General features: G+C 42.0%; 1 protein-coding gene across 1 annotated transcript in view; it reads right to left on the bottom strand.

Moving 5' to 3' along the window:
- LOC126092753 (WD repeat-containing protein on Y chromosome-like) overlaps positions 1-26265 on the bottom strand; it is a 411016-nt gene extending 384751 nt beyond the window's left edge. Inside the window, exon 1 of the mRNA XM_049908479.1 lies at positions 26074-26265. Within this exon, the coding sequence (XP_049764436.1) occupies positions 26074-26265 (192 nt within the window). The remainder of the gene's footprint in view (positions 1-26073) is intronic.
- Positions 26266-26510: the final 245 nt, after the last annotated feature.

The following is a 26510-nucleotide window of genomic DNA, read 5'->3' on the forward strand; positions in this document are numbered from 1 at the left end:
TCAACATCTATTAGAAGTCACAAAAAGTCTGTACGTGAACACCAGGAAAAAAAGGTGTAGCCTGTCATCAACATCATTCAGTATCTATATAAATGACCTGACCAGAGGATGAAAAAGAGACACAACATCACAAGGCATAAATACTGTGAGGAATAAATATATTAAGATGGTGATATTCATGGGTGATCAAGTTATCATGAATGACAGTGAAGATAAATTACAAACAGCATTACTCATCCTAAATGAGATATGCACACACTACAACCTGACTTTACTCACAAATAAAACTAAAACCACGATCTCCTTAGGTATTCACACAAAACAAACAAAAATAGTCCTCAATAACAAAATGATAGAATAAGTAATCCATTTCAAATATTTAAGATGTGACATACCATATTATCATGATATGGGTATACAGGAAAAAGCTGATACTTACCAGCAAATGAGGAGAAAACCCAAGGATAAAACAAGGAAAGAGACAAGACCAAAATTTTATAAGATTATGGCAGTTCCCACATTATTATGTGGGCCAGAAAGTTTGATACTGGTAAGTAAAATTTATGGCAAGTAGAAGCATCAAAAATGTAATTTCTAAGATCTGTGAAAGGCTGCACTCAGGAATACAAAATTAGAAATTAAATAATAAAAAGAGAATTAGGGATTCAATCAGCAACCCAAAAGGCAATCCAATACAATGAAAAATGAACAGGAAATGTACAGTGCATCATATGCTACCACACAGGTATTTTGAACTAGCAGTGTGTTGCAAACAAACCAAGGGGTAAGAGAAGCATAGGAAGGCCAAGGAAGAGATGGTGAGACTGAAACAGGCCCTAGGCTCAGGGAGTGGCAGTAAAAGAAGACAAAGAAGACCACCAAAGGCACACCTGCCAAAAGAGGAGACAAGGTCACCTGCAGAAAGTGCAGATATGTCCTGCCTGTGAGGCATGATGTAAGGATGGCTGATCCCATGACATGGTCACCAATAATCCCCAGCCATACACTGAGGCTCAATCAGCACTGATGGTTCACTGCCATCACAGCTTGCCAATTCTCCATAGCCCACAGGTGGGTGTTGCGAATGTTGATGATACCACTTCTCATGAAAGTAGCCACATCTGTAAATAGAATGTACGACAAAAATCACAGCACTCTGATGGCCTGTGTGACAAACCAGTGGCAAAAATGTCACTGCAGAGGCAAGTCCATAGGTAATAAGGTATACACACATTATAAGAGATATAAATATTGACAGTTATCATGGAGAATATTCCACACAGCCATCTGGGTTACCCCATGTTGGCAGCAACCTGCCTCATGCTGATACTAGGGTCACTGTCAAAGATCTCTTATTTGCACTTTCAAGTGAGTATACATTGCTTGTAACATATTTATTGGCTTACATCCTTCCGCAACCTATCAGGGATTGTTTTCTGCAGTTTGTCCCTCTTTGGAAAAATCACTCTGTATAACCTCAGAGTAGACAATTAAGACATTAAGTCAAGTATTTGGCATTGAAAGCATGTGAAGAAACAGTACTCACTGATAATGGTCTGCAATAAATACCCACCTTTACATAATTTTGTGGAAAAAATGACATTCAGCACCTCTTTATTACCACATTCCACCCATAATTAAATGGGGAGGGAGAATGGATGATCAGCTTCTACACAGAAAATGAAGACAGTGCTTTAGTTGATATCTAAATAAGATGCCCCAACAATATTTTTAAGCACCACAGCACTGTAAAGATTCCTGTGTAGAGCCAGGCAGAGTTACTGCACGGTATGCAGACACTAAAACTCCTCCAAAATTTCAGCAGCTTTAGTGAGGATCACCACACTGTCATGTGCACATTGGGACATGGTGTGGGAGCAACCATTAGGATAGCATGCTGGGTGAGCACCCACAACGTTCACTGTAGTCAACAAACACTGCCCCTACCACATGGAAATGGATCGCCACCAACAGTGGCATTATGAAATTCATCTGAGACACAGACATCACTTGCTAGACCTTTTAGACCACATAATCTTTGACCTAGACCATAGATGCCTCATTTGCTATCATCACCACCTCTCCCTCACAAGTAGCAGTAGAAGGGGAAGTGAGAAAGTTGCAACCATCACTACTCCATAGGTAGGAATAATTGGATTCCTACAGCACAGAGCTGCAGCCTTTGTTGGCACCATGGCTTTTTACTGTAGGTCATGAGAATCAAGGCAGCAACATCCCACTGTTCCCAGTAGCACCATCACTGAGCTGCCAGATGGATTCAAACCTAGCTCCATAGCTCTCTATTTTACCCTCAAGGAAAGTAGAAAGTAATTATCTAGTGATGATACTGTCACTGAAACTAGTTTGGGAAGGAAAACAAATAAAACAAAAATGTTTTGCATCAAGACAGACCCACAATCTATTACTGTAGTGCCGGTACAGGATAAAAATGACCTTGAGTATCAGGTTATATTTCTGATATCAGGTAGTTGGACAACAGGCTGTTGTACAAGGTCACCTACCCCCCTCCCCCTTCCCCACTCCCCTCCAGGAAACTCTGTTCATTCCATGCACCTGAGGCAATTGTGCAAATTACATTGAAGGTTAACACCCATACCCCACTCCCACCCTGCTCACCATTGAACCATTGAAATTCAAGATCCCCCTCCCCCTCCTCAGTCTTTTACAAATTGAGCATTTGTGGTGACTGTTCACTATGGGATAATGGCGTCAGTATTTGTTACTAATAATAATAATAATACATTATATATATCATTATCCTGATTATGTGAGTTTTATGTGAGTTTTATGTTTGGGTTCCACAGTGAGAGGACCAGAGTGTGGGCTTTTATAAAATGGGTTTTTTAAGAAATTAAATTCATTATAATTTGAATTAGTGAATTTCTTCTAAATACATAACAATCTGAATTATTGTGAATTTGGTCATTTAAGGTACCGGTATGTATGCTGCAGTGAGAGGACTTGGCTGTGCTTATTTGTTATAAATAATAAATTAAATTTATTATTATTTGAATTTCGTGAGATCCATCCCACTGCTTTTGATATCACGTCACTGTCATGTCACATCAGATCATGTCACTTCATACCAACATCATGATGCTTTCAGCAAAATGATGGAACATATTATGAGCTATAACAAATTAATGACGTCATGCCATATTATGCAAAATAGCGACAAATATTAGGATAGTTTATGATGTAAGACGTTTTGACAATGAAGTGTGTGATTAAATTCATGATGTCACTGTACTGTGTATTACGCAAAATGGTGGAAAATTTTGTCCATTAAGGTTGTGAAGTTAAACATATTCATTACAAACCATGACATTGCTATTAATTTTCTGCTTGCGTATTATGGCAGAAATATTTGTCTATCAACTTCTCTAGGAGAATTATGTGCCTCCATTATCTCAGAAAGGAGGCCTGCATACGTTCATTACATATTGACAGTAAGATACTTTTTTTGTCAAACCTTCAATACATTGAAGCAACATCACATGTTATATTGACAAAATAGTCAGTTGACAAGGTGACTTTACAAGATTAAGATGTTGAACACCCAAAAGAAGGCACGTGTTGCAGTTATATTAATTACAGCTTGCAAGCAAGAGAAAACAATGGAAAAGAAGAAATGGATGTGGTATTGGTTGAAAAAAGGAGCGACTGGTCACATGTTAATTTACTGATCGAAATCAGCATCACAGATTTTTTCTGATGAGTTCTGCATCTCACGACACGTTATTTGTGTTAATACAAGATAAGACAGAGAAGAAAAATACATTAATGACAGAGGCAACCACACTCGCCAACAGATTAGGAGTAACTTTGAGGTGTCTCGCAACAGCCATGTGACTTTAATGCTCGAAACTTAGTTCCGTAAGATCAGCAAGCAGAATTAGTAAAATTCTATGGAAACCTTTCAAGCAATTATATCTGCCTGGCAAAGACCTGTTCAAGCAATTACCATAAAACATTTTTTTATGCTTTGTGATAATTTGGTAAACACGAGATGCTTACTAGTCATTGCAGAGATAGGATGCATTTTTTGAAATACGAGTGTTTTTTCAAAACACAAAAAGTAACACAACAATCTATACCATATTTTCAAATTAATGAAGTACGCAATGTCATAGATAATCCTCCAGTAACCATCCTAAAGTGGCATTCACAATGATTATCCTTGTCTAGGCCTATTAACATTCTTTTTTGTTAAAAGGCTGCTTAAAAATTCAATCTGTTGTAGGGGAACAGCAGGTAGCATGGGCCAGTGGGGTAGTATGGGTCAGTTGGTATATCAGCTATTCACTACTAGGTAGCAGCACGGTACACAGTGTAATCTTTGCTGCCAGTGTCATTTTGCCATGTGCAGAGAGTTTGTTTGACTCCTAGTGTCATATCATCTGCAACTGATTATTGTTTGTTTGTGCTTGCACATGTTGTTGCCTGAAATATTTTCTAACATCACCCTGAATCATTACAGGTAAGAATATACTTATGAAACTAGAGCTGTTATTTAGTTTATTCTATTAATATAAGATACTGACAATTGCATTTCGTTTACTCTAACAATGTTTCGCTTACTACTATATTTTCATATCAGTGTGAGTCAGGTAGTATGGGCCAGGCGACATTCAGGTGCCGGCCGCAGTGGCCGAGCAGTTCTAGGCACTTCAGTCTGGAACAGAGTGACTGCTATGATCACAGGTTTGAATCCTGTCATGGACATGGATGTGTGTGATGTCCTTATGTTAGTTAGGTTTAAGTAGTTCTAAGTTCTAGGGGACTAGTGACCTTAGATGTTAAGTCCCATAGAGCTCAGAGTCATTTGAACCATTTTTGAACATTCAGGTGGTATGGGCCACGGAACTCATTTCCTTTTTTTAGGATACTATTCCAACACTTAAGAAAAAACCAGAAGTTGAAGGTCAGGAGGAAGGGTCAGAGAAAGGTATGAAGAATGCTGTTGCAAGTGTATTGGAAAATAAACTTTTTGAAAGAGCTGCAACTGACCCATACCATGTACCTAGAAGCACTCTGCAAAGGAAGTTAAAATCTATAGCAAATAATGAGCCAACTGATATGAAACCACAAATGAGGGTTTTTAAAGCAACCTTTGATGAAAGATTTGAAAAACTTTTAGAAGCTGATTTGATGGATTTAGATTCGAGACTAAGGCCCCTGTACAAAACAGAATATTTGAAACTGGTCTTTGATCTGGCAGAAAAATTAATTTTGAGTCACAGATTCAACAAAAAAAAAGGCTGGAAAATATTTTTATGCCAGTTTTATGAATAAGCACGCAAATTTCACCTACAGGAAACCACAATCAACTAGTCTTATGTGGTGTGTAGGGTTTAACAAGCCACAGGTCGAAAGGTTCTTGAGCAAATTTGAAATCCTCTTAAAAAAGCATTCCTTCATCCATCTCGAATTTTTAATGCAGACAAGACTGGCGTATTGTGTATGCATGAAAATGATAAGGTCATTACAGTGAAAGGCAAACGTCAAGTAGGAAAAATTACATTCAGAGAGAGGGGTTGTAATGTTACACTTCTGTCTTGCATGAGTGCAATTGGGCAATTTATTCCTCCACTTTTTATTTTCCCAAGGAAACGAATGAATGACGAGCTTATGATTGGTGCTCCAACCAAAAGCATTAGTTTTCCAACTTTTAGAGGCTGGATGACAGCTGAGGCTTTTCTTAAGTGGCTTTGACACTTTGTTTCCTTCACAAAGGCCTTAGTAGGAGACCCTGTCTTGCTGATTGTAGGTGGGCATGTCAGTCACATGTCATCATGTTTGCTTGGGAAAACCATGTCTGTATGCTAAGTTTTCCCCTACTCAGTTCTCATAAGTTGCAGCCTCTGTATAGGACGTTCGTGAAACCTTTCAAAAACTGCTACAGCACTGCTTGAACTTTGTAGATTAGGGCTAATCCAGGGTCAAGAATTAATGACTTTGATGTTGCAAAATCAGTAGTTGATGCTTACAAGCAAGTGTATCGACTAGATTTTGCTGAAAATGGATTTAGATGCACTGGCATTTACCTGACAAACTCAGACATATTTACTGATTTCGACTTTATGGGCAGTGATGTTTCCAACATTGTACAGGAACCTCTCCCCAAGATGACGTGTGATGGAGCTGTTGTTGCTACATCTAGGACACCCACATCAATCTCACCAGCAGCTCTGATAGCCGCCCTCCCCTCCCCCCTCAGCTTGCTTCCCATGCAGAATCTACAATCACTTCTGGAGAGACCACCACTTCCTTCAATGCATTACACTCAAGTGAACATTCTGGTTTCTCAGGTGTTTTAAGCAAAAAGAGGTTGACATGTTGGAAAAGAAAGGCAGAGTGTAGCGAAATATTGACATCAACTCCAATAAGAAATATGCTGACAGACAAGAAAGATTCAGAAGAGCAAAAGGAAAATGCACAACAGAAAAAGAATAAATGAAATTTTCAAAACAAGAACAAGCAATGATCAATAATAACAAGCGAAATGAACAAATAAAAATTTCTCATAATGAAAGTCCTACACCAAGCACTCCTCAAGACGTTGTAGATGTGAAGTGCATTGTGTATGGAGAAAGCTATAAGGAAAGCTGTATTCAGTGCAACAAGTGTGAAGGATGGGCACCATGAGTACTGTGCGGACATTGATGACTTACTGTTTTATTTTTGTACCTCTGTAAGCTAAATAAGTCATTGGATAAATGATCTATAATATATTATACAGTGTGTATAGTATTAAACAATAAAACTTTTATTCAAAACAATGTTTTTGATTTATAAACATAATCATATTGGTGTGGCCCATACTACCTGCCAATTTTTAAAATACCCAGAGTGCAAGGTTAATTCTAATTACATTTTGTGTTATATTCTCTTGATACATTGCTAAATATATTTTTATTACTTAGAGGAAAGAAGTTGAAAATACGATTTTTTCCCTCATAACTGAGTTAAGCTACAAATATATTTAGTAATTTACATTTTTCCTTAAATGGCCCATTATACCCACCGTTCCCCTATAATATACACAACAGCAAATTGAAAAAATAAACCGTGCAAACTAACGCCATGTGGCTGGTTCCAGAAGCTCTGTCAGCATCTAAATGGAGAATATCATCACACCATCAATATCTGATCTCAGCTGATCAGTAGGTATTGAGGTCCGTCAATACTGCCCATCAATATTTCTACTACTGACAGTTCGTCAATACAAGCTCTCAGATATTCAATATATTGCCAGCTTGACAACATTATTGAACGTGTGAGGATCCCTTAAGGTTATTCTGGAGGGAACTCCAAGAACTTTCCTTCAATCGTGGCCAAGAGTTGAGCAATACAATTCCCGAAACGAAACTACCAATATTCCCCTACATGTGGACTATACTGTATTACCAACAGACACATCGCAAAGAAATTAACAAAAAAAACACTCCTGGTTGTACCTTCTGTAAGTTCAATTTCGAATGATCACAGCAGTTCATTTCCGTTTACTGGTATCTGTCACGAAATGAAACATTCTGTCAGGTCCCTCAACAAACGAGAATTCTCCCTTCTGCCTCGTTTCTCTCTGGACCAATAGGAAGGCTTCAACAAAGGTGGGAAACAAGTAGACCAATAAGAATTCAGCTTCTTATTACTAAAACTAATGGGTGGGTGACGTCATTCTTGGTGAACCAGCCTCAAGTCTTCCCAGGTAGAGTAAAAGGAGTAAGACGACATGTAATTACAATTAACCTACATACACGAGTTTTAAACATATTAGCTGTTGCTACACTTCTGCCTTATTTGTATGTAACATCACTATAAGACTCATAAATAGCTATGGAAATAATCAAACGTATTCACGTGTCCTCTCTCCCCAAGCGGGACCTAACAATGGCCACAGTGCAACAAAATTAAACTATTTCTACATACAAAGTCATTAACTCTCCGAGGCCACCTCTACAGAGCTTGCCACTATATGATACACATGGCTGTAGAGAGCTGCATCGATCATGCGCCATCTGTCGATAAACCATCGGAATTATAACTTTGTTGATTCTTCAACAACATTCCAAGGACCCACACGTAAAATACAGAATCAAACAGTTACGTACGTCTTTGCAGAATCCCGGCGCCGCCACAATCGCCGCTGCATGCTTCTGCTACTGCTGTAGTCTCCAGCCAGCCCTGAGCACACTATGTGATCAAAAGTATCCGGACACCTGGCTGAAAATGACTTACAAGTTCGTCGTGCCCACCATCGGTAATGCTGGAATTAAATATGGTGTTAGCCCACCCTTAGCATTCATGACAGCTTCCACTCTCGCAGACATACGTTTAGTCAGGTGCTGGAAGGTTTCTTGGGGAATGGCAGCCCATTCTTCACGGAGTTCTGCACTGAGGAGAGGTATCGATGTCGGTCGGTGAGGCCTGGCATGAAGTCGGCGTTCCAAAACATCCCAAAGGTGTTCTGTAGGATTCAGGTCAGGACTATGTCCACGCCAGTCCATTATAGTGATGTAATTGTCGTGTAACCACTCCACCACAGGTCGCGCACTATCAACAGGTGCTCGAGTGTGTTGAAAGGTGCACTCGCCATCCCCAAATCGCTCTTTAACAGGGGGAAGCAAGAAGGTGCTTAAAACATCATTGTAGGCCTGTGCTGTGATAGTGCCACGCAAAACAACAAGTCCCTTCCATGAGAAACACGACCACTCCATAACACCACTACCTCAGAATTTTACTGTTGGCACTACATGCGCTGGCAGATGACGTTCACCGGACATTAGCGATATCCACGCCCTGCCATCGGATCGCCACATTGTGTACCATGATTCGTCACTCCAAACAACTTTTTTCCACTGTTCAGTCGTTCAATGTTTATGGTCCTTATACCAAGCGAGGCATCGTTTGGTATTCATCAGCATTATGTGTGGCTTATGAACAGCCGCTAAACCACGAAATCCAAGTTTTCTCAACTCCCTCCTAACTGTTGTAATACTTGCAATGGATCGTGATGCAGTGTGGAATTCCTGTGTGATGGTCTGGATAGAAGTCTGCCAATTACACATTACGACCCTCTTCAAGTGTAGGTGGTCACTATGAGTCAACAGACGAGGTCGGCCTGTACGCTTTTGTGCTGTATGTGTCCCTTCACGTTTCCAGTTCACTACAACATCGGAATCAGTGGACCTAGGGATGTTTAGGAATGTTGAAATGTCGCGTACAGACGTGTGACACAAGTGACACCCAATCACCTGACCACGTTCGAAGTGCGTGAGTTCTACCGAGTGCCCCATTCTGCTCTCTCACGATGTCTAACGACTGATATGGGAGTATTTGAATCCTGTAGCCCAGTGAACTGCTGCCCCCCCTCCCCCCCCCCCCCACACACACACACACACACACACACGTCGGTATCCGTAAAAGCTCTGCCTGCTCTCTGGGTGTGCTGAAAAAGATTAGAGATTCAATTAACATCTACCCAAACAATTATCACTCGCCAGTGGAAGCAGAGTATGTGATAAGACGACGTCAGCCAAAGTGTACTGGGCAGAGTATTTAACACATTGTAATATTCTTCATTAAATATCTCTCTAATTTATCAGAGATCCATACAAATGTTCTCGCCTTGGAGGTTGGAAAAGCCTTGACATTTTTATAAATTATGGCCTACGTACATATTTTGTTAACACTCGCTGATTTAAACTTATTGTTGTTAGCATTCGTCTGCAGCGTGCACTTTGGAAACTCTTTACCAGCAGTAAATCTTTTGTTGCTTGTAGAAATACTGTAACACACTTTTGAGGCATCAGGTAATGCTAGACTTCGTATTGGTACAATTGATCAACACGTGAATGTTACGTGAACTGAAACCAGAATCGGAGGAGAGGAGGCAACGTTCATTTTGCGGAAAGGCTACTGAGAAATTTTGAAGAAAAGGCATTTGTATAAGGAACAGTTAGGTGAAAACCGGACACCCACTACAACAGGACCATGGAATGGTTCCGTTCAAAAGCAATCACCACACACATTAAGGCATTTGTCCCACTGGAAGACGAGACGATCTATTCCTTTTTCGCAGAACTCGGTCAACTGCTGACAGATCCACTGTTGCACTTCCTCGTCCAAAAGAAACCGACATCCATGCATGTCGGGCAGCGTTTGGGTGGGCGGTATCGTGCAACATGATCATTGTATCCAACAGCATTCCTGAGCGTTTTGACTTTTTGCAAAGCGTCTTCATAGTGCTGTGCACTGATTGTGGTTCCACGCTTGACACTCGAGGAACTCAAAGAGCAGAGGGCCCCTGCAGTCGAAGAAGTGGGCATCGTTATGTTATTGGAACCTGTATGAATATCTTTGGATTTCCTTTGACGGGAGGGATGTGGAATATTTCCACAGTTTGCTTTGCCGTTTGCACTAGGGCTGTCGGAGGAATAATCATGTTGCACGATGTTGGCCACCCCCACACTGCCAAACAGACGAAGGCTGCACTTCAGCGATTTGGTTGGGAAACACTGCAACATCCTGTCAACAGTCCAGATCTTTTGCAGCGTAATTTTCATATCTTTGGCAACCTGAAAAGAGACATGGATGGACGTCGGTTTCAGTGTGGTGAGGAAGTATAAGATAGGGTGAGGTTGTGGAGCTGTTGGTGGCTGACTGCGTTGTATGAAACAGGAATTGATGTCATAGTGCGTGGATGATTACTTTTGAATAGCAAAATTCCATGGGTCCATCATGGCAAGAGTTTGGTTTTCATGTGATTGATCCTCATACTAGACAATAGAACGATTATGCTATCGCCAGCGTACATTTTGTGCAAGGACCACAAAGATAAGAGAAAAAAATTGGTACTCATATAGAGGCATATATATAGTCGTTTTTCCCCTCACTCTATTTGCGAGTGGTACAAGGTATCCTCCAGAAGGTATGGTGGCTTGTGGGGTACGTATGTCTTCTAATAATTTTTGAGGCATCGCCAGGAGTGATGTCATGATCATCTGACAAACTTATAAGCATAGAGTTACCTAGAGTTTGGACCACCGTTAAAAAAATGTGAAGACTCTTCGACTTGTGTGCAGAATTAGCGAGCGTTGCAGTTGTTCTGGCATATGCAAGGGTGAACCGTGGATGTGTAGGAACTATAACTAATTATCGTGCAACTTTGCTTGGATAATTTTTTAGGGAACATGCACTTGAGGCAGCTTGCGTTTTAATTATACAACGCATCTATTAATCCAACACGGTAACGGTCTCAGGCTGACAAGCAAAGCCGGTAACCTGATGTATTTTTTTATGTAAGACACCACAAAAATTCGAATCATTTTCCTAAATGTTTTACGCAAGTGATCAATAATAATTCTAGATCGTGAGGGCTCACTGAAAAGTAATGCCTCCGAACTTTTTATGTGAAAACTAAAACTTTTTATATAAAACAGACGTTATTAACATAGACACCTTTATTCACCATGACAACGTCTTTGAGCCCTGTGCCACTAGAGGGCTCTGAATTGCAGCGTGTAGCATAAAAATGGTTCAAATGGCTCTGAGCACTATGGGACTCAACATCTTAGGTCATAAGTCCCCTAGAACTTAGAACTACTTAAACCTAACTAACCTAAGGACATCACACACACCCATGCCCGAGGCAGGATTCGAACCAGCGACCGTAGCAGTCCCGCGGTTCCGGACTGCAGCGCCAGAAGCGCTAGACCACCGCGGCCGGCCGTGTAGCATAATGATGTGTAACTTAACTATGTAGTTGCGTCAGAAACTGCATCCTGTTATCGAATTTCGAATTATTTGAAAAGTTCTTCCACACACGGAACACCCTCTCCTCCAACATAACTGTACCAGACTACACATGACTGCTGCAAAATCTGCAACAATCCGACGCCATGGATTCACTAATTCACTATCATCGACCATCCTCCATACAGTCCCGACTTGGCCCAACCCAGTTGTCATCTATTTTCCAAAACTTAGAGAACGCCTTCAAGGACTTCACTTTCATAATGGCAAAGTGCAAGCAGAGGTGAAGTTGTGGTTCAGATATAGACAGCTTCAATAAACTTGTCTCTCATTGAAAGAAATGTGTTAGTCACCAGTGTGACTAAGTTGAGAAATAAATATGTAGACACGAAGAATAAAGATGTACAATGTTAATAATATCTGTCAAAAAATTTGGAGGCATTACTTTTCAATTCGTATATTCACCCAGACGGGTAAAAATATGTTTACGGTGTCTTATTGCCAATAGTACAAAATACTGAGGTTATGAGATACTAGAATGGGATTATGTGTTTCGTATCAGGCAAAAAATTTGTAATGATGAATGCGTAACCTTGCTCATCTTTACGTTCCTCGTGCTTTATCTCTAGTACAGCAAAATCGTCTCGCATTTCTGGGCAGCACGAACCAACCATTCTCTTTTCGAAGGGGTGCTCCTATTAATACGCTTCTTACAAGTATGATGCAAACAATTTCGCCACAAAAGGCACAGGATGGGAATTGCACTTTATTCAAAAAATGTGTGGTGTAGAAGCATCCACGTATCGTCATCTGCAGCTACGCTGACAAGAGTGCTAGTGAGAAGGAGAATATTTCTCTCTCACCCACTTAGGGTACACGTAGCAGGTACCAGAAACAATTAGTTCTTTTTCAATCTCTTATGGCCTTTACAAATTTAAAATACAATAAATAATTTTTTCCTAACGAATTATGTGCAAGATGTTTGTAAATGTATGGTCACGGTTTTCAAAAATTAATAATGAGTACATTTATTACTTTATATGAACAAATCTTACAGCATAATTAGCGGCAGCTGTGCAAGTTATTGATGTGCTACCCGCTGTTTGCTTGGAATCCTTAGTGCGTAGTCATAGCATCTGTTTCCAGGATGGCGGCGTAACAGGAAAACGCTTTCTGCGTGCTCCAGTTTGAGGTGTCCAGATCTGTGGTTACAGTGTGGCGTGAATTTTGTGCGCCATTTAGAAAAGACCCACCACACAAGAATAATGTAGGTAGGTGGTATCGACAGTTTGTGAAAATCGGATGCCTTTGTAAGGGGAAGAGTGCTGGTCGCCTCGTGTGTCTGATGCAAACGTCAAAAGAGTTCAGTTCACTTAATAAAGCAATTGTCCGCCCCGATAGCTGAGTGGTCAGCGCGACGGATTGCCGTCCTACGGGCCCGGGTTCGATTTCTGGGTTGGTAGGGGAATTTTCTCCGCTCAGGGACTGGGTGTTGTGTTGTCTTCATCACCATTTCATCCCCATCCGGCGCACAGGTCACCTGCACCACGGCGGCCGGACCTGTCCCACAAGGGGCCTCCCAGCCAATGGCGCCAAATCCTCATTTTCATTTCATATCCAGTAAACCAACTGGATTATTCACGCCAAGGGTTACGGTGAGGAAGGTGTTGCTTAAGCAGATACGTTTTAAACTGTACAAACTGGGATCAGTGCAGACCCTTATACCAGCAGACAAAGTGACAAGGAGTGACTTTTGTGAAGAGCTGTAGTTAAAAATGGAGGACGCTGGTTTTGTAGAGAGACTCATCTTCTTCAGTGAAGCCACTTTCCATCTAAGTGGGAAGGTGAATATACACAATGTCCATATCTGGAGAAGCGGAAACTACATACTGCTGCAGCAAATCTATAGAATTTCGTTTAGTTGTTCCTTGCTCTCTCCAGCAATTTAACTTAGCGTACCTCTTCATTATTTAACTAGCATTTCCGGAAAGTAGCATAAAGTTTAACTTGTTGTTTCAGAAACTTTGCACTTTTGTTTTTGTTTACACACAGTTGCGTATAGGCCAAATTTGTGTAACCATATTTTCGTGTTTATCTGTAATTGAACTGACTTATTCTTAATAAACTATTACGTTTATCATGAGTGAAAAGTGCTTGACTTGCCGTAGAATTGTTAGGTCGGGGCTTTGGTGTGATGGGTGCTGTAGTTTTTTCCATGTGGGTGACTGTAGTGGCGTGGGAATAGGGGAAGTAAATGAGACTCATCAGTGGTTTTGTAGGATTTGTAGTAGAGATAGGGAGATACTAGAACAGGAGGGGAAAATTGCCGCCCTTCAGGCTGAGTTAGACAAGGCCAGGGGAGATCTTGACAGGTTAAGGAGGCAGAAGGGTAAAGAGAGGTGGGAAGTGGCAACAGGCAACAGGAGGAACAGGCCTAGAACTTTGTCTGACAGCTTTATGGTGAATGTGGAAAATAGATTTGACCTGTTGCTTCAGTTAGAAGCTGGTGAGCCTCAAGCAGTTGCAGGTGTAGACAGGGCACAACAAACTTTCAGCAGCAAATTGAAAAGTAAGAATGTAGAGAAATCAGTAAAGAGAAAGAAAGTGTTGTTGTTAGGTAGTTCCCATGGAAGAGGTGCCGGCCAACTTTTGCAGGATGAACTAGGATCAGAATACCAGGTCACCAATTTTTTTAAACCTAGTGCTGGTCTGGAGCAGGTGACAGAGGATTTAGGATCACTTTGCAAAGATTTCACTAAGGAAGACACCGTGGTTATAGTGGGTGGGGCAGGTAACAGTATTGACAGAGATCCTGGATACAGTATAGAGTGTGACCTGGCAAAGATTGCATCAGCATCGAAGCATACTAGTGTTGAGTTTGTATCTGTTCTTGGGCGCCATGACCGACCTCATTTGAACTCTTCTGTCAAGAGAGTTAATTTGGAGCTGGAACGGCTGCTCATGTCAGTTGCGGGGTCACACATTGGTGTGGTTCATGTTGATTCTCTCAGTAGGTGGGATTATACTAGGCATGGCCTTCACCTCAACAGGAAGGAGAAGGGTAAATTGGCTGGGGAAATAGCAGGAAAGTTAAAGGGGGAAAGCACTGTCATGAGTGGTAAAATACCAGTGGTTATAGGATTCAGAAAAGACCCTTTTTTAGGCTAGAGAGGACAGAAAGAAAGCAAATTTTAAGAGAGGTTAGAACTGAGACAAACCTTCAGTTTGAGAAAGAAATCAAAAAACGTAATTCCAGCTTATTACATCAACATAAACAGCCATTGGTTAAGAATTTTCAACTGTCAGCAGATATTTTAACTCCACCCAATTTAACTCAGTCAATGTGAAATGTCAGCTATCTTTATTGCATCAAAATATTCGAGGACTGAGAAATAAAATTAATGAATTAACTATCTGCATAGATGAATTAGAGTCTTCAAACCCAGCTGACATAATCTGCCTCTCTGAACATCATGTGACCACTGGTATAGAACTTTTAAGTGTTACAGGGTTTAGGTTAGCATCTCACTTTTGTAGATCAGAAATGGAGAAAGGAGGAGTTGCCACATTCATCAGGAACTGTCATAAATTTAAGAACATAGACATTCATAAATTTTGCCTAGAACAGCATATGGAAGCATGTGCAACAGAATTAGATTTTCACAAAAAATCTTTCATAATATTAAGTGCATATCAAGCACCTGCAGGTAACTTTAATCTGTTTGTAAACCACCTTGAAGCTGTACTGGCCCATTTAACAACCAAAAACAAAGAAATAGTGGTTGCTGGTGATTTCAATGTAGATTTCCTTAAAAACTCTCCCAATAAGAACTTATTTGAGTTAGTAACACTATCATTCAACTTAATTCCCACAGTAAAGTTCCCCACTAGGATAGCCACTTGCTCACAAACAGCCATTGATAATATCTTTATAGAAAAGTCAAATGAACAAAATTATATTACAAAACCAATAGTCAATGGCCTCTCAGACCATGACATGCAGTTCCTCCTGTTAAATGTTAATACTGAACAGGATATAAAATCTGTTAAATCTGAGCTCAAGAGGGTAATCAGTAAGCCAAAAATTGATTATTTTAGGACACTCCTCAGAGACATTCACTGGACTGATGTTTACAGTGCTCATGGCATGAATGAAAAATATAACATTTTTGCTAATAAAGTGCTTACCTTATTCGAACACTGCTTTCCCCCAAAACTTACCAAGGTTAGAGCAAAGTCTACAAAGAAGCCATGGATTACTCGAGGAATAGGGGTATCTTGTAAAACAAAAAGAAAACTGTATCTGTCAATCCGAAACATTTCCAATGTTGATGCTATAGCACATTATAAGAAATACTGCAAAATATCAAAGACTGTAATACGGATGTCAAAGCAAATACACTCCTGGAAATTGAAATAAGAACACCGTGAATTCATTGTCCCAGCAAGGGGAAACTTTATTGACACATTCCTGGGTTCAGATACATCACATGATCACACTGACAGAACCACAGGCACATAGACACAGGCAACAGAGCATGCACAATGTCGGCACTAGTACAGTGTATATCCACCTTTCGCAGCAATGCAGGCTGCTATTCTCCCATGGAGACGATCGTAGAGATGCTGGATGTAGTCCTGTGGAACGGCTTGCCATGCCATTTCCACCTGGCGCCTCAGTTGGACCAGCGTTCGTGCTGGACGTGCATACCGCGTGAGACGACGCTTCATCCAGTCCCAAACATGCTCAATGGGGAACAGATCCGGAGATCTTGCTGGCCAGGGTAGTTGACTTACACCTTCTAGAGCACGTTGGGTGGCACGGGATACATGCGGACGTGCATTGTCCTGTTGGAACAGCAAGTTCCCTTGCCGGTCTAGGAATGGTAGAACGATGGGTTCGATGACGGTTTGGATGTACCGTGCACTATTCAGTGTCCCCTCGACGATCACCAGTGGTGTACGGCCAGTGTAGGAGATCGCTCCCCACACCATGATGCCGGGTGTTGGCCCTGTGTGCCTCGGTCGTATGCAGTCCTGATTGTGGCGCTCACCTGCACGGCGCCAAACACGCATACGACCATCATTGGCACCAAGGCAGAAGCGACTCTCATCGCTGAAGACGACACGTCTCCATTCGTCCCTCCATTCATGCCTGTCGCGACACCACTGGAGGCGGGCTGCACGATGTTGGGGCGTGAGCGGAAGACGGCCTAACGGTGTGCGGGACCGTAGCCCAGCTTCATGGAGACGGTTGCGAATGGTCCTCGCCGATACCCCAGGAGCAACAGTGTCCCTAATTTGCTGGGAAGTGGCGGTGCGGTCCCCTACGGCACTGCGTAGGATCCTACGGTCTTGGCGTGCATCCGTGCGTCGCTGCGGTCCGGTCCCAGGTCGACGGGCACGTGCACCTTCCGCCGACCACTGGCGACAACATCGATGTACTGTGGAGACCTCACGCCCCACGTGTTGAGCAATTCGGCGGTACGTCCACCCGGCCTCCCGCATGCCCACTATACGCCCTCGCTCAAAGTCCGTCAACTGCACATACGGTTCACGTCCACGCTGTCGCGGCATGCTACCAGTGTTAAAGACTGCGATGGAGCTCCGTATGCCACGGCAAACTGGCTGACACTGACGGCGGCGGTGCACAAATGCTGCGCAGCTAGCGCCATTCGACGGCCAACACCGCGGTTCCTGGTGTGTCCGCTGTGCCGTGCGTGTGATCATTGCTTGTACAGCCCTCTCGCAGTGTCCGGAGCAAGTATGGTGGGTCTCACACACCAGTGTCAATTTGTTCTTTTTCCATTTCCAGGAGTGTATTATCGCGACATGAACATCACCTTCTCTCCTTGGATTCTGGTTTGAGTTCACGTAATGTTCACTTATTGATCGAACCTACTAGTAGCAAACCTAGCATTACATGATCGATTTAGAGAAAACCTTCTACAGTTAGCCTTCTGTGCCTAAAGAGTGTGTTACAGCATTTCTGAAGCAAAAGATGTACTGTTAGCAAATAGTTTCCGAAGTGCACGTTACAGGCAGGTGACAGCAAGCTTAAAAACCGCAAAGTAGAGTAATGTTTAAATCAGCGAGTGTTAGCAAAGTAGACACATAGAAAATAATGTATATGAAGTCGAAATTTTTCCATCTTCCAAGGCACGAACATTCATGGTTCTCCGAGAATTACAAGAATTATGTAATATACTACAGGGCATTAAAATTGCTACACCACGGAGATGACGTGCTACAGACGCGAAATTTAACCGACAGCAAGAAGTTACTGTGGTATTCAAATGATTAGGTTTTCAGAGCATTCACACAAGATTGGTGCCGGTAGCGACACCTACAACGTGCTGACATGAGGAAAGTTTCCAACCGATTTCTCATACACAAACAGCAGTTGACCGGCGTTGCCTGGTGAAACGTTGTTGTGATGCCTCGTATAAGGAGGAGAAATGCGTACCATCAGGTTTCCGACTTTGGTAAAGGTAGGATTGTAGCCTATCGCGATTGGGGTTTATCGTATCGCAATATTGCTGCTCGCGTTGGCCGACATCCAATGACTGTTAGCAGAATATGGAATCGGTGGTTTCAGTAGGGTAATACGGAACGCCGTGCTGGATCCCAACGGCCTCGTATCACTAGCAGCAGTCGAGATGGCAGGCATCTTATCCACATGGCTGTTAACGGATCGTGCAGTCACGTCTCGATCCCTGAGTCAGCAGATGGGGACGTTTGCAAGACAACAACCATCTGCACGAACAGTTCGACGACGTTTGCAGCGCCATGGACTATCAGCTCGCAGACCACGGCTGCGGTTACCCTTGACGCTGCATCACAGACAGGAGCGCCTGCGATGGTGTACTCAACGACGAACCTGGGTGCACGAATGGCAAAACGTCAGTTTTTCGGATGAATCCAGGTTTTGTTTACAGCATCATGATGGTCGCATCCGTGTTTGGCGACACCGCGGTGAATGCACATTGGAAGCATGTATTCGTCATCGTCATACTGGCGTATCACCCGGCGTGATGGTATGGGGTGCCATTGGTTACACGTATCGGTCACCTCTTGTTCACATTGACAGGCACTTTGAACAGTGGACGTTACATTTCAGATGTGTTACGACCCATGGCTCTACCCTTCATTCGATCCCTGCGAAACCCTACATTTTAGTAGGATAATGCACGACCACATGTTGCAGGTCATGTACGGGCCTTTCTTGATACAGAAAATCTTCTCTCTAGATCTCTCATCAATTGAAAACGTCTGGTCAATGGTGGCCGAGTAACTGGCTCGTCACAATATGCCAGCCACTACTCTTGATGAACTGTGGTATCGTGTTGAAGCTGCATGGGCACCTGTACCTGTACACGCCATTCAAGCTCTGTTTGACTCAATGCTCAGTCGTATCAAGGCCGTTATTACGGCCAGAGGTGGTTGTTCTTGGTACAGATTTCTCAGGATCTATGCACCCAAATTGCATGAAAATGTAATCACGTGTCAGTTCTAGTATAATATATTTGTCCAATGAATACCCGTTTATCATCTGCATTTCTTCTTGGTGTAGCAATGTTAATGGCCAGTAGTGTACATAATATTGCAGTGTCTTTAATACTGCTTGCATTTACTCTGCCGCAGTACACTTTGGCTGGTACCTTTTTATTGCTTCCTTCACTTCTGACAGAGGGTAATAATTGCACAGGTAGGCATTAATGTGTCATCTGCAGCCGTGTTCAGCACACCCAGAGAGCGAATAGATCTGTTGCACGACCCATCGTGGGTGGGTGGTAGTTCCCTGGGCTACACAATACGTATATGCGCGGAAAGGAATGCGTCTGGTGCATTACAGCTTCAGTGATATTCCCAGGACTGGCTGGTGACTCGCTGTGGCTGCAGCAGCTACAGAGACAGGCAGTGGCAGCGGCACCAGCGCCGGCTGTATGGCTCGCGCAATATACAGTGGCCGATGTGCCATGAACAGTTTTCGTCCAAAGCGCTGGACGAGCTCATTCGTTTGCTTAGTAGGGGAGGCCGATTTTTCCATCCTTTCGCCCGGTCGCCGATGAAAGTACATCTACATCTACATGGTTACTCTGCAATTCACACTTAAGTCGCTGGCAGAGGGTTCATCGACCAATTTTCATACTACTTCTCTACCCTTCCACTCTCGAATGGCGCATGGGAAAAAGGAAAACCTAAATCTTTCCGTTCGAGCTCTGATTTCTCTTATTTTATTATGATGATCATTCCTCCCTACGTAGGTGGGTGTCAACAAAGTATTTTCGCATTCGGAAGAGAAAGTACTGCCACCCCAACTCGCGTATCATATCAGTGACACTCTCATCCCTATAGCGCGATAACATGAAACGAGCTGCCCTTCTTTGCACTTTTTAGACGTCCTCTGTCAATCCTACCTGGTAAGGATCCTATACCGCGCAGCAATATTCCAGCAGAGGACGGACAGGTGTAATGTAGGCTGTCCCTTTAGTGGGTTTGTCGCATCTTCTAAGTGTTCTGCCAACAAAGCGCAGTCTTTGTTTCGCCTTACCCACAATATTATCTACGTGGTCTTTCCAATTTAAGTTGCTCGTAATTGTAATTCCTAGGTATTTAGTCGAATTCACGGCCCTTATATTTGTGCGATTTATCGTATACCCAAAATTTATCGGATTTCTCTCAGTACCCATGTGGATGACCTCGTACTTTTCTTTGTTTAGTGTTAATTGCCACTTTTCGTACCATACAGAAATTCTCTATAGATCATTTTTTAATTGGAATTAATCGTCTGATGATTTCACTAGACGGTAAATTACAGCGTCATCTGCAAAAAATCTAAGGGGGCTACTCAGATTATCGAGTCGTGCACCCTGCAATCTTTCTCAAACGATTTTACAAAAACTATTGGTAAAAAGTTCCTTTTTGCTTTACTTATAGCTTTATAAGGCAGGTCTATGATGATGCGCTCATCATTTCGTTAATAGTCATAGTTATTGTGATATTTACGTGAAGATAAGACACTGCGCGAAATTCGGAAAAGTGTGCAATGAAAAATAGAGGTCGCTATGATTTTTCTTCTGGCGCATGGTACACAATATATTGGGGCATATGAAATTTAGCTAACATATTGAATTTTTCTTTAAACTTGGGTAGACGTACCTATCTGTCATCAATCTCGAGAAGATTGACCTGATGTAGCACACTCATTTGCGATTGCGCCGCGCCAGTAATAAAGCCAGAGTGAAATATCCACATCACTCCTCATATTTCATAAAAGGTTTCAGTTATCGAAATAAGATTCTAGCAAATGATAGCACGCAAAGAAGAGAGTATTTTACCATACTGCTGTTATGTAAAACTTCATTATCTACTGGATTATTTCAATAACTACCGACATTTCCGGTGAAAGAATGTTATTTTTAACGACCGTCGATAGTTGGTGAAACGAGAAACGCTGTGGGTTTTAGAACAACATATGTGAAGATGTTACACATTTTTTTTGTACGGAGGATGTGCTTTATCATAAGCTACTGACTTTACTTTTCCTCAGTTCCTCATTTTAAAAACTTAATAAGCCACTGTTTCAGAATTCTCTCGCAACTGTGTCTGCACAACATGTTAGTGCGCTGAGACAGCATAAATTCTGCTGTGTTTTGGCAAAGGAAGCAAATTTTGACTTGGCAACCAGAGAAATGTGTAGGTTTTACTCAAAATTCGCCATTCATGACGTTTCTCTGAAAGTTACAAATGCTTAGGACGCCAGGCGAAAATAAATCGCCTCATTTACGGCGGAATTCTTTTTAGATACTAACGAAAGCAGAGATGACAGCAGATCTTTTTGAACTGTCACCATGCAAGTGTAGGCAAGGAGGAGCCTCACTTAATGTTTACAAAAAATGTGAATGTAGGCTTCAGTTTAGAATGGCACTTTCCCCTCCAGCACTCAGCATTTCCCTTGCAGCGCTCTGAGCGGCCCCCAACCACTGCCTTTTCCCTAAGCTTCCCCAGCCGACTGCGTATATAGTGGCCTTGGCATTTTGTGCACACTATACCTTTTGCAGAGACACGCACGACCCATCTGCTTGTACGTAACTATTCAGATCTATATTTTATGCATGCATCTTTGGAATATTGTTGATGGAGAAACCACGAAATTATTATTCAGAAGGATTACCAACAGACAGAGCGCAAACACTGCAGGTTTATACAGCTAAATGTATTGTACAGCAGGGTGTCCATGACTTCGGAGAGTCGATTACTTTGTATATAGAAATAGTTAATTTTTGCTGCACTATGGCCATTGTTCTGTTCCATTTGGATAGTGTGGACGTGTATATACTTCGGATTTTTTCCAGTGCAATTTATGAGTTTTATAGTAAGGTCACACACTAATAATGGTGCAAAGCACCAAGAATGTAAGGGAACAGGAAAGTGAAATTTTCAAAGTCCTAACAGAATAGCATTGCTCAAGCATACAGAACTACCAACATGAGCCAGGCACGAGGTGTAAACATTACAACACAGCTAGACAGTCACCAAGTGTGCAACATCAACACTTCTGTGTGTGAGTGGTAACAAGCTTAGTGGAAAAGGGTTACATGAGTGCAGACCAATCTGCCTCTGTCGCTCAGGTAATTTATGTAAGAAATTCTAAGGAGTACTCAACAAGACCCATTAGGCGTTGACAAAGAAGTTAAGACGCCGAAACAAACTGATAAAGCAATTGTAGCAGGACATAAGACCACTGAGAACTCCTAAAGATCAGAACCGATTCAGTCAAGATGAACAATGTCAAAAAGGAGATCCTCTCCTAAATGTCATAAATATCTTACCTCGTTAGGCTGGAGTCAGTGGCATGGTGTTCATGTATTCACACTTGATTACCTGAAAGTTGTAATGATCTTGTAAGATCTTTGTATGAGATTGTTCCAGTACCAGTCATACCATGCCACCTTATGAGATGACCACCAATCCATAGTCATATATGATAGAAGCCAGCCTTCGGTAGTAGCCGCCACTGATGGGTAATCCAGGGGCCTGCTAACACCATTGCAGCCTGGAGCACAAACTACTCTTAAGTCCAGCATCACTTGGGTCACATGGCCTACTAAACCAGTGGATCAAGATCAACATTCAACAAAACCCCACAGTATCGAGCATTGCGGTTTATCGATTGTTACAACACAGGAATTGACCTGGAAGGGGCAGAGTACTCATAGAACAACGCGTGAGACACTACAACCACACGTCGTGAAGAACTTACTGCGGGGCACACCTTGCGCACCACAGGCGCCGACCTGCTTGCTGTAAGTCACTGGCCTGAGCACAAGGCTGATGGAGCGAGATACGGCAGCCTGGGCCAGCCACTGGCTTCAGCAGATTCCCCAATGGCTTGCTAAGCCAACAGTCGCCGCCGAAGATATAGCGACGAGATGTATACAGAGAAATAAATGAAGTAATATTTAATCCTGCTTTATTGCGTCTGGCGACCCCACTCAGATTCCTCGGCCTTCATCCTGACAAAGAGTAGGATTTTCAGCTCGGGTGTGGGTGACCCCTAGAGTGCAAAGGTGTCGCAAGAGTTTGTTTGTTTAGACATCGTGTTGTGGCAGGTTAGTTGTAATTAAATGTCTTCCTTTTTTGTACCAACTGGAAACGCCGGCTGGCCAAGAACAATGGCACCTATGTCTTACCGTTAGTAACAAAAAGCTTGATTCTTACTGGTCTACGCGTTTCCTGCCTTTTTAAAGCTTTCCTATTGGCCCAGAGAGAAAGGGGTGGAGGGGAGAATTCTCCTGGGTGCCAGGCATCTGAGAGAGTGTTTCATTTAGTGGCAGTCTCACGTCAGCCATACATGACGCCAGTAAACAGAAATAAAGGGATGTGATTATTCATCAGTAAACATACAGTACATACAAACAGGAGTGTTCCTTTTTTTGTTATTTTTTTTTGCTATATGGCTGAAGAATATAATAATTCCAATCCCAAAGAAAGCAGGTGTTGACAGATGTGAAAATTACCGAACTATCAGTTTAATAAGCCACAGCTGCAAAATACTAACGCTAATTCTTTACAGACGAATGGAAAAACTAGAAGAAGCCGACCTCGGGGAAGATCAGTTTGGATTCCGTAGAAATGTTGGAACACGTGAGGCAATACAGACGCTACGACTTATCTTAGAAGCTAGATTAAGCAAACGCAAACCTACGTTTCTAGCATTTGTAGAGAAAGCTTTTGATAGTGTTGATTGGAATACTCTCTTTCAAATTCTAAAGGTGGCAGGGGTAAAATACAGGGAGCGAAAGGCTACTTACAATTTGTATAGAAACCAAATGGCAGTTATAAGAGTTGAAGAGGCATGACAGGGAAGCAGTGGTTGGGAAGGGAGTGAGACAGGGTTGTAGCCTCTCCCCGATGTTATTCAATCTGTATATTGAGCAAGCAGTAAAGGAAACAAAAGAAAAATTCGGAGTAGGTATTAAAATCCATGGAGAAGAAATGAAACTTTGAGGTTCGCCGATGACATTCTAAGTCTGTCAGACACAGCAAATGATCTGGAAGAGCAGTTGAACAGAATGGAAAGTGTCTTGAAAGGAGGATATAAGTGAACATCAACAAAAGCAAAACGAGGGTAATGAAATGTAGTCGAATTAAATCAGGTGATGCTGAGGGAATTAGGTTAGGGAATGAGACACTTAAAGTAGTAAAGGAGTTTTGCTATTTCGGGAGCAAAATAACTGATGATGGTCGTAGTAGAGAGGATATAAAATGTAGACTAGCAATGGCAAGGAAAGCGTTTCTGAAGAAGAGAAATTTGTTAACATCGAGTATAGATTTAAGTGTCAGGAAGTCGTTTCTGAAAGTATTTCTATGGAGTGTAGCCATGTATGGAAGTGAAACATGGACGATAAATAGTTTGGACAAGAAGAGAATAGAAGCTTTTGATATGTGGTCCTACAGAAGAATGCTGAAGATTAGATGGGTAGATCACGTAACTAATAAGGAAGTATTGAATAGAATTGGGGAGAAGAGACGTTTGTGGCACAACTTGACTAGAAGAAGGGGTCGTTTGGTAGGACATGTTCTGAGGCATCAAGGGATCACCAATTTAGTATTGGAGGGCAGCATGGAGGGTAAAAATCGTAGAGGGAGACCAAGAGATGAATACACTAAGCAGATTCAGAATGATGTAGGTTGCAGTAAGTACTGGGAGATGTAAAAGCTTGCACAGGATAGAGTAGCATGGAGAGCTGCATCAAACCAGTCTCAGGACTGAAGACCACAGCAACAACAACATGACTGTTACTGTTACAAGGCAATACGATAGTTTTGTCTCTAGAATCGCGTTGCCCAACACTTGCCCAAGTTTGTAGGAAACTGCTGGGTGTTCTCTCGAGGCTAACATTACCGAGGTGATGGACGCACTATTCTCCTAGAGGAGAGGACAGACTAAAGCTTTCCGCCATTTTTGCAAAAACATCTAATAACTTGCAAGAAACAAATTTAGATACAATGTCATGCTTTGTATTGAATATGTTTGAGTCTTATATTCATTGGACAAAATTTTCCACAGTTTTGAATAATATACAGTGGCGTCAGTAATTTAGCCTCACGAAGCATTGTCACAGTGACTCACACCATAAATGACACTGATGTTTACCACCATTTTGAGAAATATTATATAGCCACAAATTGTATTGTCAATGTGTCTTACACCATAAATTACCTCAATATTTGCCTTCAATCTGCATAACATGATGTGAAGTCATTATTTATAATGTCAAAGAGTCTACTTCGTAATAGTATCACTATTGGTCTGAGAGCATTATGGTGTCGATGTAACATGACATTGACGTGACGTTGATATGGCGTCAAGAGCAGCAGTACCAAACTCACGTGATTGGAATAATAACAAATTTAATTTATTATTTGTAAGAGATACACACACCTCAATCCTATTACTACAGCGTACAGAACTCAAATGGAAAAATTCCCATAATTCTATCAACAATATAATTGATTTACTATTTATAAGAAATACCTATAGCCTGGTCCTCACACTATGGAACCCAGAACTGTTTGCTAAACGAGACGTATATTATATTTCTACAGAAGATACAAAAAGAAAAGGAAATAAAGTTGTTAATTGATGCCAGTTGATCAGTATGAAGAGGAAAGCAAAATATCTTGTAGACAGCTCGTATGTAGATCATAGTTGGTCCTTTTTGGACAAAGTGAGGACTGGCACTCCTTTTACTTCCACTGTGACAGCAAAAATTAAAGCAAGATTACCGGTGTAACAACAGGATTGAAAGTGGCACGAGTGACATGTAGTCTGTGGCCGCTGCGTAAGATTCTGGGCAACCCCAGTATAGGCTCCTTTAAACGATGCTCCTTGATCAGCATTTCCTTCTCGTGGTACTCCAGCATCAGGTGCGTCAGGAATTCATCCCAGTCGATGAAGTTATCTCGCTTCTCATCCATCTGTGCCAGCAAAACAAGTAATCACTGTCTACTGCTTATACAGGAAGATAATCATAGAAGCATCATATTTACTCTCTAGAGTGTGATCACTAAGTGTGGAAACAACAAACTTAGTACAGAAGTACATAGCCAAGATTACTGCATTGAGGTTGGTAAGCTCACGAATACCCTTAGACAAGGGATGGTGGATTCTCGCCCCCCCCCCCCCTCCCACCCTCTCCACTAAGGTCGATACGATCTTTTTC

This window comes from Schistocerca cancellata, chromosome 7 (assembly GCF_023864275.1).
Source record: "Schistocerca cancellata isolate TAMUIC-IGC-003103 chromosome 7, iqSchCanc2.1, whole genome shotgun sequence".
Taxonomy (NCBI): Eukaryota; Metazoa; Arthropoda; class Insecta; order Orthoptera; family Acrididae; genus Schistocerca; species Schistocerca cancellata.